The sequence below is a fragment of the Xiphophorus couchianus genome, chromosome 21 (genome assembly GCF_001444195.1).
Source record: "Xiphophorus couchianus chromosome 21, X_couchianus-1.0, whole genome shotgun sequence".
Lineage (NCBI taxonomy): Eukaryota > Metazoa > Chordata > Actinopteri > Cyprinodontiformes > Poeciliidae > Xiphophorus > Xiphophorus couchianus.
In genome coordinates, this window is record NC_040248.1 from 8116274 (window position 1) to 8128051 (window position 11778).

The following is an 11778-nucleotide window of genomic DNA, read 5'->3' on the forward strand; positions in this document are numbered from 1 at the left end:
TTGTGCAGGACGTGTATAGTTCCTGTCTGTGAAGCTGTCAAAATTAAAGCAAGTTTAATAAAGTAAAACTAATTCTTTTTTCTTGAAATGAAATTCTCACTGCTCTCTGGTTTTAATTAAAAATCACTCTGACAATGAGAAATATTACGTGCACCACCATTTTAACTCAGCATCTTCGCTTACTTGTTCTAGACTTCTTAGATTGCTACAGTCATTATTTTAATGTTTTATATTGCGAGTTAGCAGCGCAACCCAGAGGACAAAGAGTGGTACAATGGTTGGAAAATTAAATTCCATTGATATTTCACATAAACTAGACATAGTGGAAGTACAGGTATTATTGGTTTCAAAGACAGACTGTCAATATAACAGCATGAAATAGCCATGTCTATCTTTTTTTAAATTATTTTACATTGTTGTGTTATATCATCCGTTTAAATTATTAAGTGAAAAACAAAATATGGAAAAGCAACAACAACAACAACTATAATAATAATAATAATCATAATGATAAGTATTATTGTATTATTTTAATTTGTCTTTGTCTTCCATTCCTTGAAATTTCACATGACACTTTTGTTATTGTGTTTTTTATAATTAGCTTGAATTATCTTTGATATATATAAGCGCCTGCAAAATAAACAAACACTGGATGGGAGAAACAATTTAAGGGCGGTGCTGAATATGTCATGATCATGTGATTCTTCTGACGTCATCCCAGACTCTTCCGGGTTATTTCTTTAGGTAAAACTGTGGACTTCGCTGGCTTTGTGACACTTTTAACTATAGTACCGCCGAGATGAATCGTATTTTTGGCCGAGGGAAAGCCAAAGGGCCCCCACCAAACCTAACGGACTGCATAGGAGGTGTAAGTAAAATCCTGTAGTTAAACTTTCTCAACTTTGTTTTTACTAAGTAACCTAAAACCAACACGGATACCTGCTAACCGACTGTTAGCCAACTTTAGCAGCTTGTAATTACAATTAGAATATAGACTATAGCTGTTTTTATTATAAGTTGGTATCCTTATATATTTTATATTATAGATTTATTGAATATAAATGGCTGATTGTTTACCTGACGGTGTTTTTTCGACCTGTTACCTTGTAAACAAGACGTGAAAATAAAACTTTCTATTCTATTGTTTTCTGTTCGGGTAATGACTCAGCGTTATATAATTGCATGATTTGGCAGTATTATTTTCAGCTAAATCAGAAAAAAAGTATATTTCTTTTTCAAAACCATGTAATATAAACCAGTTAAACCGGTCGGTTGTATATATGCTATATTATTATTAGCTGACAGACGCAGAAGAAGGAAATACTGTTACATTAGCCGAATTTAGTAGGTTTTTATATATTTATAACTCTTTATGTAGGTGAGAATGTTTGGCTTGGAATTTGTCTTGTAAGATTACCATCTGTTACTCTAATATTCTACTGTTTTGTTTTGTTTTCCGTGTAGGTTGACTCCAGGGCGGAGTCCATTGACAAGAAAATCGCGAGACTAGATGCTGAACTTGTCAAGTACAAGGATCAGATGAAGAAGATGAGAGATGGGCCTTCAAAGGTGAGGTCAGCTGTGTGAGGCTGCTGTAAACGAATGAAGGGGATTTTTTTTCTCTCACAACTGCATTAAAAAAAAACAAATAGATCCACACAGATTACATCGGAGGTATGACTAACATGCAGGAATGTCTATAAGCAGATGACTGCATGTTTAAAAGAAGTCTGTGTGATGACTGCATTTTTAAAAATTTAAATAGAGGTGTTTTGTTTTTTATTTATTTATTATTTTTCCAGTAGCTGTGCTCACAAAATGTTTTTCAAGAGTTTCAGGACAAAGGATTCCATTTCAAAGAATGTTAAAAGCTCCATTACATCATAACAGGATCATGCATGTATGCTGGAAAGTTAACCTAAATTCTGTGAAAATGTACGGCAATCATTTTATACTTTATAAAGGCTCTGATTTAAAAGAGAATATTTATCTTAAAATCTGTATATTTTTCCAGTGGTTAATTAAGTATCAGTTAATTAACTTGTAATAGTTTATTAAGCTTAGTCTCTAGAGGAATTAAACTAAACTGCCAAAAGTGATCATTGTAAAGCATATTTATGCTATAAATTTTATATGAGATTAAAAATGAGCACTTATAATAAATGAAAGCAGAATATCAGCCATTGATATTGTTTGTGTCATCGTTGTACCTCTTGTTGACTTAGTAGAAATATTTGCAAATTCAGCCAAGGGTCATAAGTCTCTTCCACAGTTAAATCCCAAAGTTTTACACACAAATAAATATCAGTGTTTGTCAAAAGTTCTCAAAGATAATCAGAAATCAGTGTTGCAGAAAACAGAAAATGTGTGAAACATCTTTGCACTGCCTTTCACACTAAAACTATAATTTTTGTTAGAAACAGAAACATTGTTAGAAACATTTTTACTAGAAACAGCCAGATATGGACTTAAGTTTATTATAATATCTTGTGCTATTTATTCCAATAACCATAAAAGTGACTATTATAGTACTTTTTAGCATGGCATGGTTCCTCAAAGCCCCACAAACACAAATACTGCACTTCAATTTTTGAATCTAGATCAAAAGAAGCAACTTACTGATTATTTAATAGGTTGTTCAGGACAGCAGTTTTATTGTTAAACAGCACACAAACAGAAAAATATTTATTCCTACGCTCACAGAACCAACTGTGGGGGGAAAAAAAGAAAACCCGACTGTACTTATAAGTTTTGGGATATGTAAAGCACCATACTGTGATTTATTGTTGTTACTATATGTCAAAAATCTCATTACCATTAAAGTATTTTACCAATAATGATAAACTGAGTGGTAATTGCCCAATCTTACTACTTACACCATAATATTCTGTCAACATAACTTCGTGAGTTTTATTTTCTGCTCTGTAGAACATGGTGAAGCAAAAGGCCATGAGAGTTCTGAAGCAGAAGAGAATGTAAGTCATTTTATCAATCTTATATTTTTGTAGTGTTAATATATAAATTAGAGCTGCACTATTGCCTTGCAGCAGGAAGGTCCTGGGTTATAAGCCTGACCTGCAGTCTTTCTGCATATAGTTTGAATGTTCTCCATGTGCATGTGTGGGTTCTCTCCAGGTACTGCTATGTATATATAAATTACTCCTTTTAGGTTTTGAATGTTTTTACTTTTTAGTCTAAGATTTATAATCTATTTGCAGGTATGAGGGGCAGAGAGATAATCTCATGCAGCAGTCGTTTAACATGGAACAAGCAAACTACACAATCCAGAACTTGAAAGACACTAAAACCACAGTAAGACATGTGGCCTGTGGAATTTAGAAGGGAATTACTGGGAAAATATATTTATTTTCTTGGTTTTTACTAATGGCACAATTCTCTTCAGGTTGATGCCATGAAAGTCGGCCTCAAAGATATGAAGAAAGCGTACAAGAACGTGAATATTGATAAGATCGAGGTGTGTATGTTTGTTGGTTAATTCAGTAGTTACTGAACTAAAAAAGCCTTAAATTAAGGTAAATAATTTCAAATAAGTTTACATTTGTTTGTGTTTTATTATAAATTAGTAAAGTGAAATTTAGCGTTGTGTTTCTAATTGTACTATTTAATATGAAGGATATGCAAGATCAGCTGGAAGACATGATGGAAGATGCAAATGAGATCCAGGAGGCGATGAGCAGGAGCTACGGCACTCCGGACATCGATGAGGACGACTTGGAAGCAGGTAAGGCGAAAAAATACTGTAAAATATAACATCACACTTTCAGTAAAACTATGAAAACTGTTACTAATCTAGTGATCAAATTGTAAATATTTCACTAGAATAGAACACAATCCACAGATTTCCCTCAGTCTAGAATTTAAAATATTTTTTAGGTCAAGTATAGGAAAAGAAGATTAGGAACTATTTGTACTTCAAAACATATCCCATTTTTTTGTTTTAACATTGTGTCCATATTATTTATCCAAAATTGTTCTCTTGTTCATCCATGAGTTTAATTTTTGTGTTTTTCATCAACTGTGTGTGTTGACATTTGTACCAATCTGAAGTTTGGATCGTGAGCCAGACAAAATCATTCCAAGGGCAGCAAAAGGAGGACATGATGGAGGACATAGTTAGAACGTTAAGAATTCTAACTAAAGTATTTTATTTAGATTGACGTAGAATATAAACGCTCCCTTGTGAGAGCCTTAGTGTAATAAATTCTATTTTAATGCGATTGACCATTTAATGTGTTTTGTGTCTTCAGAGCTGGACGCCCTGGGAGACGAGCTCCTGATGGATGACGACAGCTCCTACCTAGATGAGGCTGCGACTGCTCCCTCCATCCCAGAGGGTATCCCTGGAGACAGATCCACCAACAGGGTACCAGATAACTGCTGGATTTGTTTTTTAAGTTCATGTGAAACATTATACTCTTTATTAAAAGGAGATATCTTTTTTGTTTGTTCCAGGATGGCGTTCTGGTGGACGAGTTCGGACTTCCTCAGATTCCTGCTTCTTAAAGGAGTAATTTGATCAAACAATGTGCAAGTTTTATATGTATCATATTATTCTTTCCCCTTTTTTCTGTATTTATCCAACTGACGCTCCAGGTCTTTGGAGACAGCGATGAAAACCAAAGCATCTTCTGACTGATGAATGATAGAATAGAAAGTTGCAATCAGGCTCCTTTAAAGTTTATGATCATGTTTCTTTAACTGGACTATGTCTGAATGTTTGGAAAAGGGTTTCTCTTAACTTTGTACAGTTTCCGAAGTTACAAACGCAATAAATTATATTTTTCAAACTGAACCAAACTGTGTTGCTGAGATCTTTCAAAACAATTATCCATTGTACAAAAAAAGCCACTTTAATGTTAGGTTAAATATGTCACAATTATTAACATATCTTCAAGACATTGCTTTTTTGGCAGGGACTGTAGTTAGCAAAAATAAATATGCATTTGTTTAAGCAAACCTTCTCATCACCAGCTCAGCCTGAATGTATGAGGGAAGATTTTCTGGTGAAGATACTCCACCACTTTGCTCATGCTGCGATATTTTTCAAACTCATAAAAAGGAATCTGGAAAAATAAAGACAAATTTAAAAACATAAGATTAGCAAGCAGCAATCTACGCAGATGAAGCGACTAATCATTTAGTGGTGAGGGTCTGACCTGCACAACTTCATAGCCCAGCAGCTGCAGATGTCTCTGCTTGATGACCTCTTTCCCAAGAAGCTGTCTTACATTAGTTGTGAACCTCTTCCGCCCATCGATACAAAGAGCTATCCTGGAATAGATTGTTTCATCAATTCTTTGTAGATGGTTTTATTTTTTCAAATATACATGAAAGGTTTAAAAAGGTGGCTTTAAAGTGACACCCCTCAATAAGATTTTGAACAGCAAATCAAAGTATAGTTATGTGGTAAAATAGCCTAGTCAAAGTCCAGACCTAAATCCAGATGAAACTCTGTCCTGAATAAAAGGAGTTCTTTAGATATGTAAATCTGGTTGCAGTAAGGACAGTGAAAGTTGGTTTTAGAAGACACTTAGAAGGGGAGGAGCATAAATGTACACCACACCTTTCAGATTCATTTTCAAAACTCTTTTTCTCACACTTCTAAATTATGCACAACTTCTTGTTGGTCAATAAAATACACTTAAACCTGTGCTTGTAACGTGACAAAATGTGGAAACATTCAAGGTGTCTAAAACATTTACCTCTTGTACACTTCATCAGTGTGGCTGGCAGGCAGAACGTATCCCTCCTCATCGAGCTTTATCTCCACGTCTACGACAATAACAAGTTAGTCTGCAAGATGAGCCTTGAGAAAGACATGAACAAAAAAAACCAAAAAAAAAAACGGGGTACCCAGCGTGTAGCAGTACGGCGTGAGAACTTGAGATCCGAAGAACGATCGGTCTCCGAGTAAATCCACCAGCCCCGATTTGACCGAGTTATACAGCTGCTGATCAACCGGCGTCTCCAGGGAGCGATTGGACGCGAGGAAGGACTTGACACGATACTTTGGAAGGAGCTGAGGACCCTGATGTTGGGATTAAATATGCAATTTAAAAAATAGTTAAAATATGACCACACATAAATAGAATTAAGGAATTCAAGACTCTGAGTGAGTCAATACAGTGTGCATTTTAGCTAGATGGATGGTTTAGGTTTTTAGAACAAAAGTATTTAATTGAATAAAAGTACAACTGCACAGGACGCCAAGATGCAATATTTAGTATGTAATACCATATAGATTTCAATAAATATATAGAACTTAATGAGTAAGATCGGAAAGCTTAGCGAATGTGACAATGGGAAAGAAACAGTAGTGTGGAAAATGCAATTCCAAAATGCAGTTACATTATTGTACAGCAATGTGTATAATATTTTTTTTTACCCAATTTAAGCGCTATAGTTGAATTATGGTTGTATAAGTTTCACTAAATAGTAAACAGTAAAGGACATATGCAAAATTCATGAGAGCACACTGCCCTGTAGGCTTTTCTAATCAACTTTCTACAGGTTTTCTGTTCTTAACATTCACTTTAAAATATAAAACACTACAGTTTACTATGTACTTATAGCAGAAATTATGGCAGAAAGTCATTCTTAAACCTGTATTAAATAAATTATTTTAGCAACAGTAGAAATAATTGTTGCTTTTCCACTTTTTCCAAATGCAATCAGACCATTATACAGTTTTCGTAAGTGTTCTATTGAATCTTTACCGACAAAGAAAGTATTGATGTTGTATTTTGTTTCATTCTGAAATTACGTTTGATTATTGAAATCCCACAATGTCGCATTACAGTAAATTACATGGTAAATATGTTCACATCTGTGTTCCATTTATTTTCTGAAAAAAACAAAGACCTGAACCTGTAACACTGCTGCTAATCTGCTGGGTGTGTATTCAGGTTTCTGTCACAGTTCGTTCTTGTTTGGCTCTCCAAGTATTTAACCGTCTGAAGTGTTTACCTCGTAGATGGGACACTCCAGCTTCACGGTCATGTAGAGTTGAGTCAGCTGCGCCAGAACCGTCCGTTCAATCCTCAGGTCCTGATCTGAGGCACAGAAACATGTTGCTTTCAACAAGAATTCAGAGGAAAACTGCTTCTTAAGAAATTAGAAAATCATTAAAACGTGTACTTATTTCTGTAATTCAATTTAGAAAATGAACCTCATATTATACACTCAGGTCACATTGAATGAAATGTTTCAATTGTTTATTTTTGATTGTTTTGATAATTACAGTATTTTTCGGATATAACCTATCTTATGGATTACACAGTCACTGACACCCACCAGCCTGCTTCATCTAATCATGTTACTGGAAAATTTAGCGGAAAATAAGCCCCACAAAGTGTGGTAGAAAACTGCGCACCACCCACGGGGATACTGCTTTGCTGAACTGGAGTTAGTGCTTCAAGAGACACCATACTAGGGGTCTCAAACTCCAGGCCTCGAGGGCCGCAGTCCTGCAGTTTTTAGATGTGCCACAGGTACAAAACACTGGAATGAAATGGCTTAATTACCTCCTGCTTGTGTAGATCAGTTCTCCAGAGCCTTAATGACCTAATTATTCTTTTCAGGTGTGGTGCAGCAGAGGCACATCTAAAAGTTGCAGGACTGCGGCCCTCGAGGACTGGAGTTTCAGACACCTGCGGCTATGTCTTCCCTGGGCTAGGGAGAAATAGGACCAGACTTTTGCTCACTGTCCAAATTCATCTCATCGGATGAAAGAATATTATATTTGAGTTGGAAAATTATGATTCCATAAAAAACTTGGACACAGTATCAATGCTGCTCGATATCTAGACTAACGTTTCCACAGTCTGTGATGATCTTAGGAGCTGGTCCATGCGCTGGTGTTGGACCGCTGTGTTTTATCAACTCCAAAGCCAGTGGAGCACTTCATGCTTCCCTCTGCTGACAAACTTTATAGAGATGCTCATTTTGTTTTCCAACAGGACACCGAGTGATGTTGCATTATATTCTACCACACTTTTTCCTTCTACTACATTTTCCATCAGTGTTTATGAGGAGCCTGCTTCTTTTAATCAATTACCCTCTTTTTGCTTATCCTTCATGTGGACAATGTCAAGTTAGCAGTCTTCCCAGTAATTGTGGGTGTAAACATCACATTACTATATTAAAAACACTTTATGATTTATTTTCTGTGATATGATTTCTTTTTAAATGAATGCTTTATTTTTATTAGCTCCACAATCATCAAAACTAGCAGAAATAAACGTTTCAAATCACTCTGTGTAATGAGTCTATATACGAATTTCAATTCTTCAACTTTTCGGTGATGTTCTGATTTTCAGAGATTCCCTGACAATGTATGTTTCACCTTGTAGTTGCTGCAGGAAATAACTGCTGAAGACTTTAGAGAGAAAGTTGACGGGGAACCTCTCGACCAGGGTGCAGGCGTGCAGCAAGTTCAGCAGCATCCGAGGCTGGAACTGAGAAAAACGAGTGTGCAGGATGGTCTCCACCTTCCTGAACAGCTGGCCGACGTTGGGCGGAAGGTAGCCCAGTTTCCCAAAGGCCATGATCTGCCTGGCAACCTGGCTGGTGCTGTAGCTGTCCGCCCGGTACACGAAGTTCTCGGCGACGGCATTGAAGACCGTCGGGGACAGGATCCTCCTGCGGCTGAAGAACTCCGTCACCATGGATACGGTCTCTGGGTGCGAGGTGAAGGCCATTTTAGGGACGTGCTTCTGCATCGCGTCCACAAAGTAGCGGTCGCTGTGGCCGAAGTGGATCAGAGCGGCCAAGACGTGGCTGAGCTCTTCATCGCTGAAGTGAGGTACGTGTCGCACGGCCTGCTTACACAGACCGATCACCAGAGGCATGGCCTGCTTCTGGTTCAGAGCGACGAGCGAACTCAGCACTCCGCTGACCGCAGCCGGGTCCATCCTGGAGGTGACCGTCACCGCGTGGGTGTGCATGGCGTTCAACAAGTCGCCGTGCTTCCCATCTTCACCCACACACACTTCCAGAAGTCTGTAGACGGCTACGAGATCCAGGAGGTTCCACTCGTCGGGCTCCTGCTTCTGGATCTGTCCCATCACCTGCTCCAGCATGGCGGACCCTGGACCTTCCATGGCCAGCATGGCCTGACCCAGCATGCACAGCTCTCCTACCGCCATTTGCTCCCCGTCGAGCCGTTTCTGGCTCTCTGTGACCAGGCGCACCATCAGTGTGCTCCAGGGATCCAAAAACAGGCGGGTGCAGGCAAGCAGCGCTGACACCAGACCTGCTTCTGTTAGCCGCTCCGAGTCCCGCTCCAGCTGGAAACAGAGGGCCCGGATGGCATCCTTCTCCAGCACGGACGGGTCTCTCAGCGCGGCGCCGTTCTGCTCCAGGTCAGCCACGCGGTGGAGACAGGCGGCTGCCATGGTGTCAGACAGGACATCCACCGAGCACAGCAGCTTGAACACCTGCCGGGAACTGGAGCAGCACACCAGCTTCTGGTGGAAGCTCTTCTCTTCGTCAGAAGAGGGTCGGTACAGTTGGGTCAGACGGAACCGGAGCTCAGAGTCTCTGTGGATTCCCACAGAGCTGCTGGCGAAAAACGACGGCTCCCTGACTGTGGTGGTCACATTCCTCGAGCTGAAGTCCGTCCGGAGTTTCCTGCAGCCGTGAGTCTGGATACAGCGGGCGGCTGACGTACAGAGACAGGCAGCGCAGGAGGAACGGCCCAAACTACTGCTGTAAAGGAGCCTGACCGATATGAGTCCAGCAAAGTAATGATGGATGCTGAACTGGAGAAGCCGAAGGTTCTGAGTAAATTTCAGGGCCATCAGTCTGCTCCTGAACTTCCCCGATGTCAGCTGGAACAAGAAAAAGGACAATATTTAAATAACGGGGAGGGCTGGGAAATATGGCTTAAAATTAAAATCTCTTTTTTTTTTCCACATCAGATCCGATTTCTGATTTTACAAGGGTTTTTATTGTTACTTTCTTTTCTAAAAATAAATTACAAATCAAATCAAAAAGTTACTTTTATTTCAGTCATTCCTTCTGTGAGTTATATGACGGAGCATTAGGGTCACGTTATGAACATTTTTGTTTAATTACAAGAACGTAATCATAATATAAACAGGATGAAGTCGCAATTTACCAGAAAAAAACATCCTAAAATTACAAGAAAAAGCTTTTTAATGAGAACGAAGCTTCGACAGAGTTATCAACACCGATGTGACCAGCTCAGTCCGAGTGGTTTTTCCCAAAATTTAATCTTTAAATACCAACAATTTGATTACTCAATAAAATCGGTTTATCACAGAGCCCTACAGATAGGTGGAAAGCTCAAATGCAACAGAAATAAACGCAGCCCAGCCCAAGTCAAGAGCAAACTCAGCAGCAATAGACCTCTAAAAATACTAAAGCCATCACAAAAGTTACGTTTGTTTTTAGTGCAAGTAATACATTGGAGGTAATCATCCAAAAAAGGGAAAAAGGGATGAATGATGTGTTGAACGTTATGTCAGAGAAGTTATATCAGACATTTGAGAGAAAGCTGTACGAAGCCCAGTTTGTAGTTTGCCAAAGTTGATTTAGGGGGCAAAAATCTAAAAGAAGGAGAAACACAAGTTTGACTTTCTGTCTTAGATGTAAATGCTGAATGTTGAAAACAAAATGTTATCAGCAGCATCCTGTGGAGATGCTAATTTATCTGTTCAAAGTTGAAGGGAATGTCTAGTGGATGCAGTTATATACGAGCATGAAAAACACTTCCTCTCCAGGAACTACTCTGTTTGTCTGTCAAATGAACCTACATTAAAATACACCTTAGTTTCTATAATGTGGCAAACTGAGAAAAAGTTTAAGGGTCACGAACACAGGAGCTGATATTTATTTGCTGTGGTAAATTACAATGGTTATTATAGATGTGTGGGCTGCATACAAATTTAAACATGACTGATGTAGAGATGATATTAGTTCAGTAAGTGTCATCCAACAAATGTAATTATTTTAGGGTCACTTTCAGTCTTGGACAAAAACAATCTAAAGAAAACAGCTAGAATTCCTTTAATTCTCAACTCTTCCTCTGCACCTCTTAACTAACCAACCTTGAGGGCTGCTGCTAGCTATATTAGCTAGGTTTAGCGTGCAAGTTTACATCTGGTTTTAACAGTAGCCGGAATGTTTTTGATGCTACAAGTGAATTGTAAGATATAAAGTTTTATTCCCAGCAAGAAAAGCATAAGAAATTTTGATAGGGAGCAAATAAATTCATACCTGAACCTCCCGAGAGCCGCTGAGGGTCAAACCGGTGCTGACTGCAATGACTCTAACAACGTTTTCCGGATGTTGTGTTTACGTTCCCTCATAAATAATAGTACTTTCGAAAACTAGATGAAGTTTGTGAACTTCACGTTAAATTAAACGTAGAATAAATCCCACAGCATTGCTACATTTTCCAATTTGTAAAATGACGAAATAATCAGGCTGTCATTTAAAAAACAGATAACATTGTACCTAACAATGTGTTGCTCCTCATGTGCACTTTTGGGATTTCCATCTTTTGAAGGGAGCTCATGAAGGTATCACAATAACTTTCTTTCAGACACTAGATGGCGATAAAGATACATCCAAACGTCACATTTGAATGTGAATACGCCAAACTTGCGGTTCGAACATAAATGGATTAAAATTGATCTTTGTCACGCATTAATTATTTCAAATGGATTCAGCAATTGTTATATATGATTCACTAGGTCAATATTTTTGGACAGGTTGGAATAATTTTGAATT

General features: G+C 38.2%; 2 protein-coding genes across 3 annotated transcripts; one reads left to right on the top strand and one right to left on the bottom strand.

Moving 5' to 3' along the window:
- The first annotated feature begins 687 nt into the window (after positions 1-687).
- On the top strand, positions 688-4813 carry chmp5b (charged multivesicular body protein 5b). The gene is made up of 8 exons (XM_028004985.1): positions 688-868; positions 1465-1569; positions 2929-2975; positions 3219-3312; positions 3404-3475; positions 3634-3742; positions 4269-4384; positions 4474-4813. The coding sequence occupies exons 1-8, from the start codon at positions 800-802 to the stop codon at positions 4522-4524; spliced, it is 663 nt and encodes a 220-aa protein (XP_027860786.1). The 5' UTR covers positions 688-799; the 3' UTR covers positions 4525-4813.
- On the bottom strand, positions 3553-11363 carry fastkd3 (FAST kinase domains 3). Of its 2 annotated transcripts, XM_028004982.1 has the most exons (8): positions 11263-11363; positions 8366-9851; positions 6988-7073; positions 5875-6049; positions 5724-5793; positions 5178-5292; positions 4979-5084; positions 3553-3758 (listed from the first exon to the last, which is right to left on the bottom strand). In XM_028004982.1, the coding sequence occupies exons 2-7, from the start codon at positions 9819-9821 to the stop codon at positions 4986-4988; spliced, it is 2001 nt and encodes a 666-aa protein (XP_027860783.1). In that variant the 5' UTR covers positions 9822-9851; positions 11263-11363; the 3' UTR covers positions 3553-3758; positions 4979-4985. The 2 variants fall into 2 exon arrangements, 1 of the variants encoding a protein (XP_027860783.1); XR_003593869.1 differs by lacking the exon at positions 3553-3758 and having other exon boundaries at positions 5178-5287.
- Positions 11364-11778: the final 415 nt, after the last annotated feature.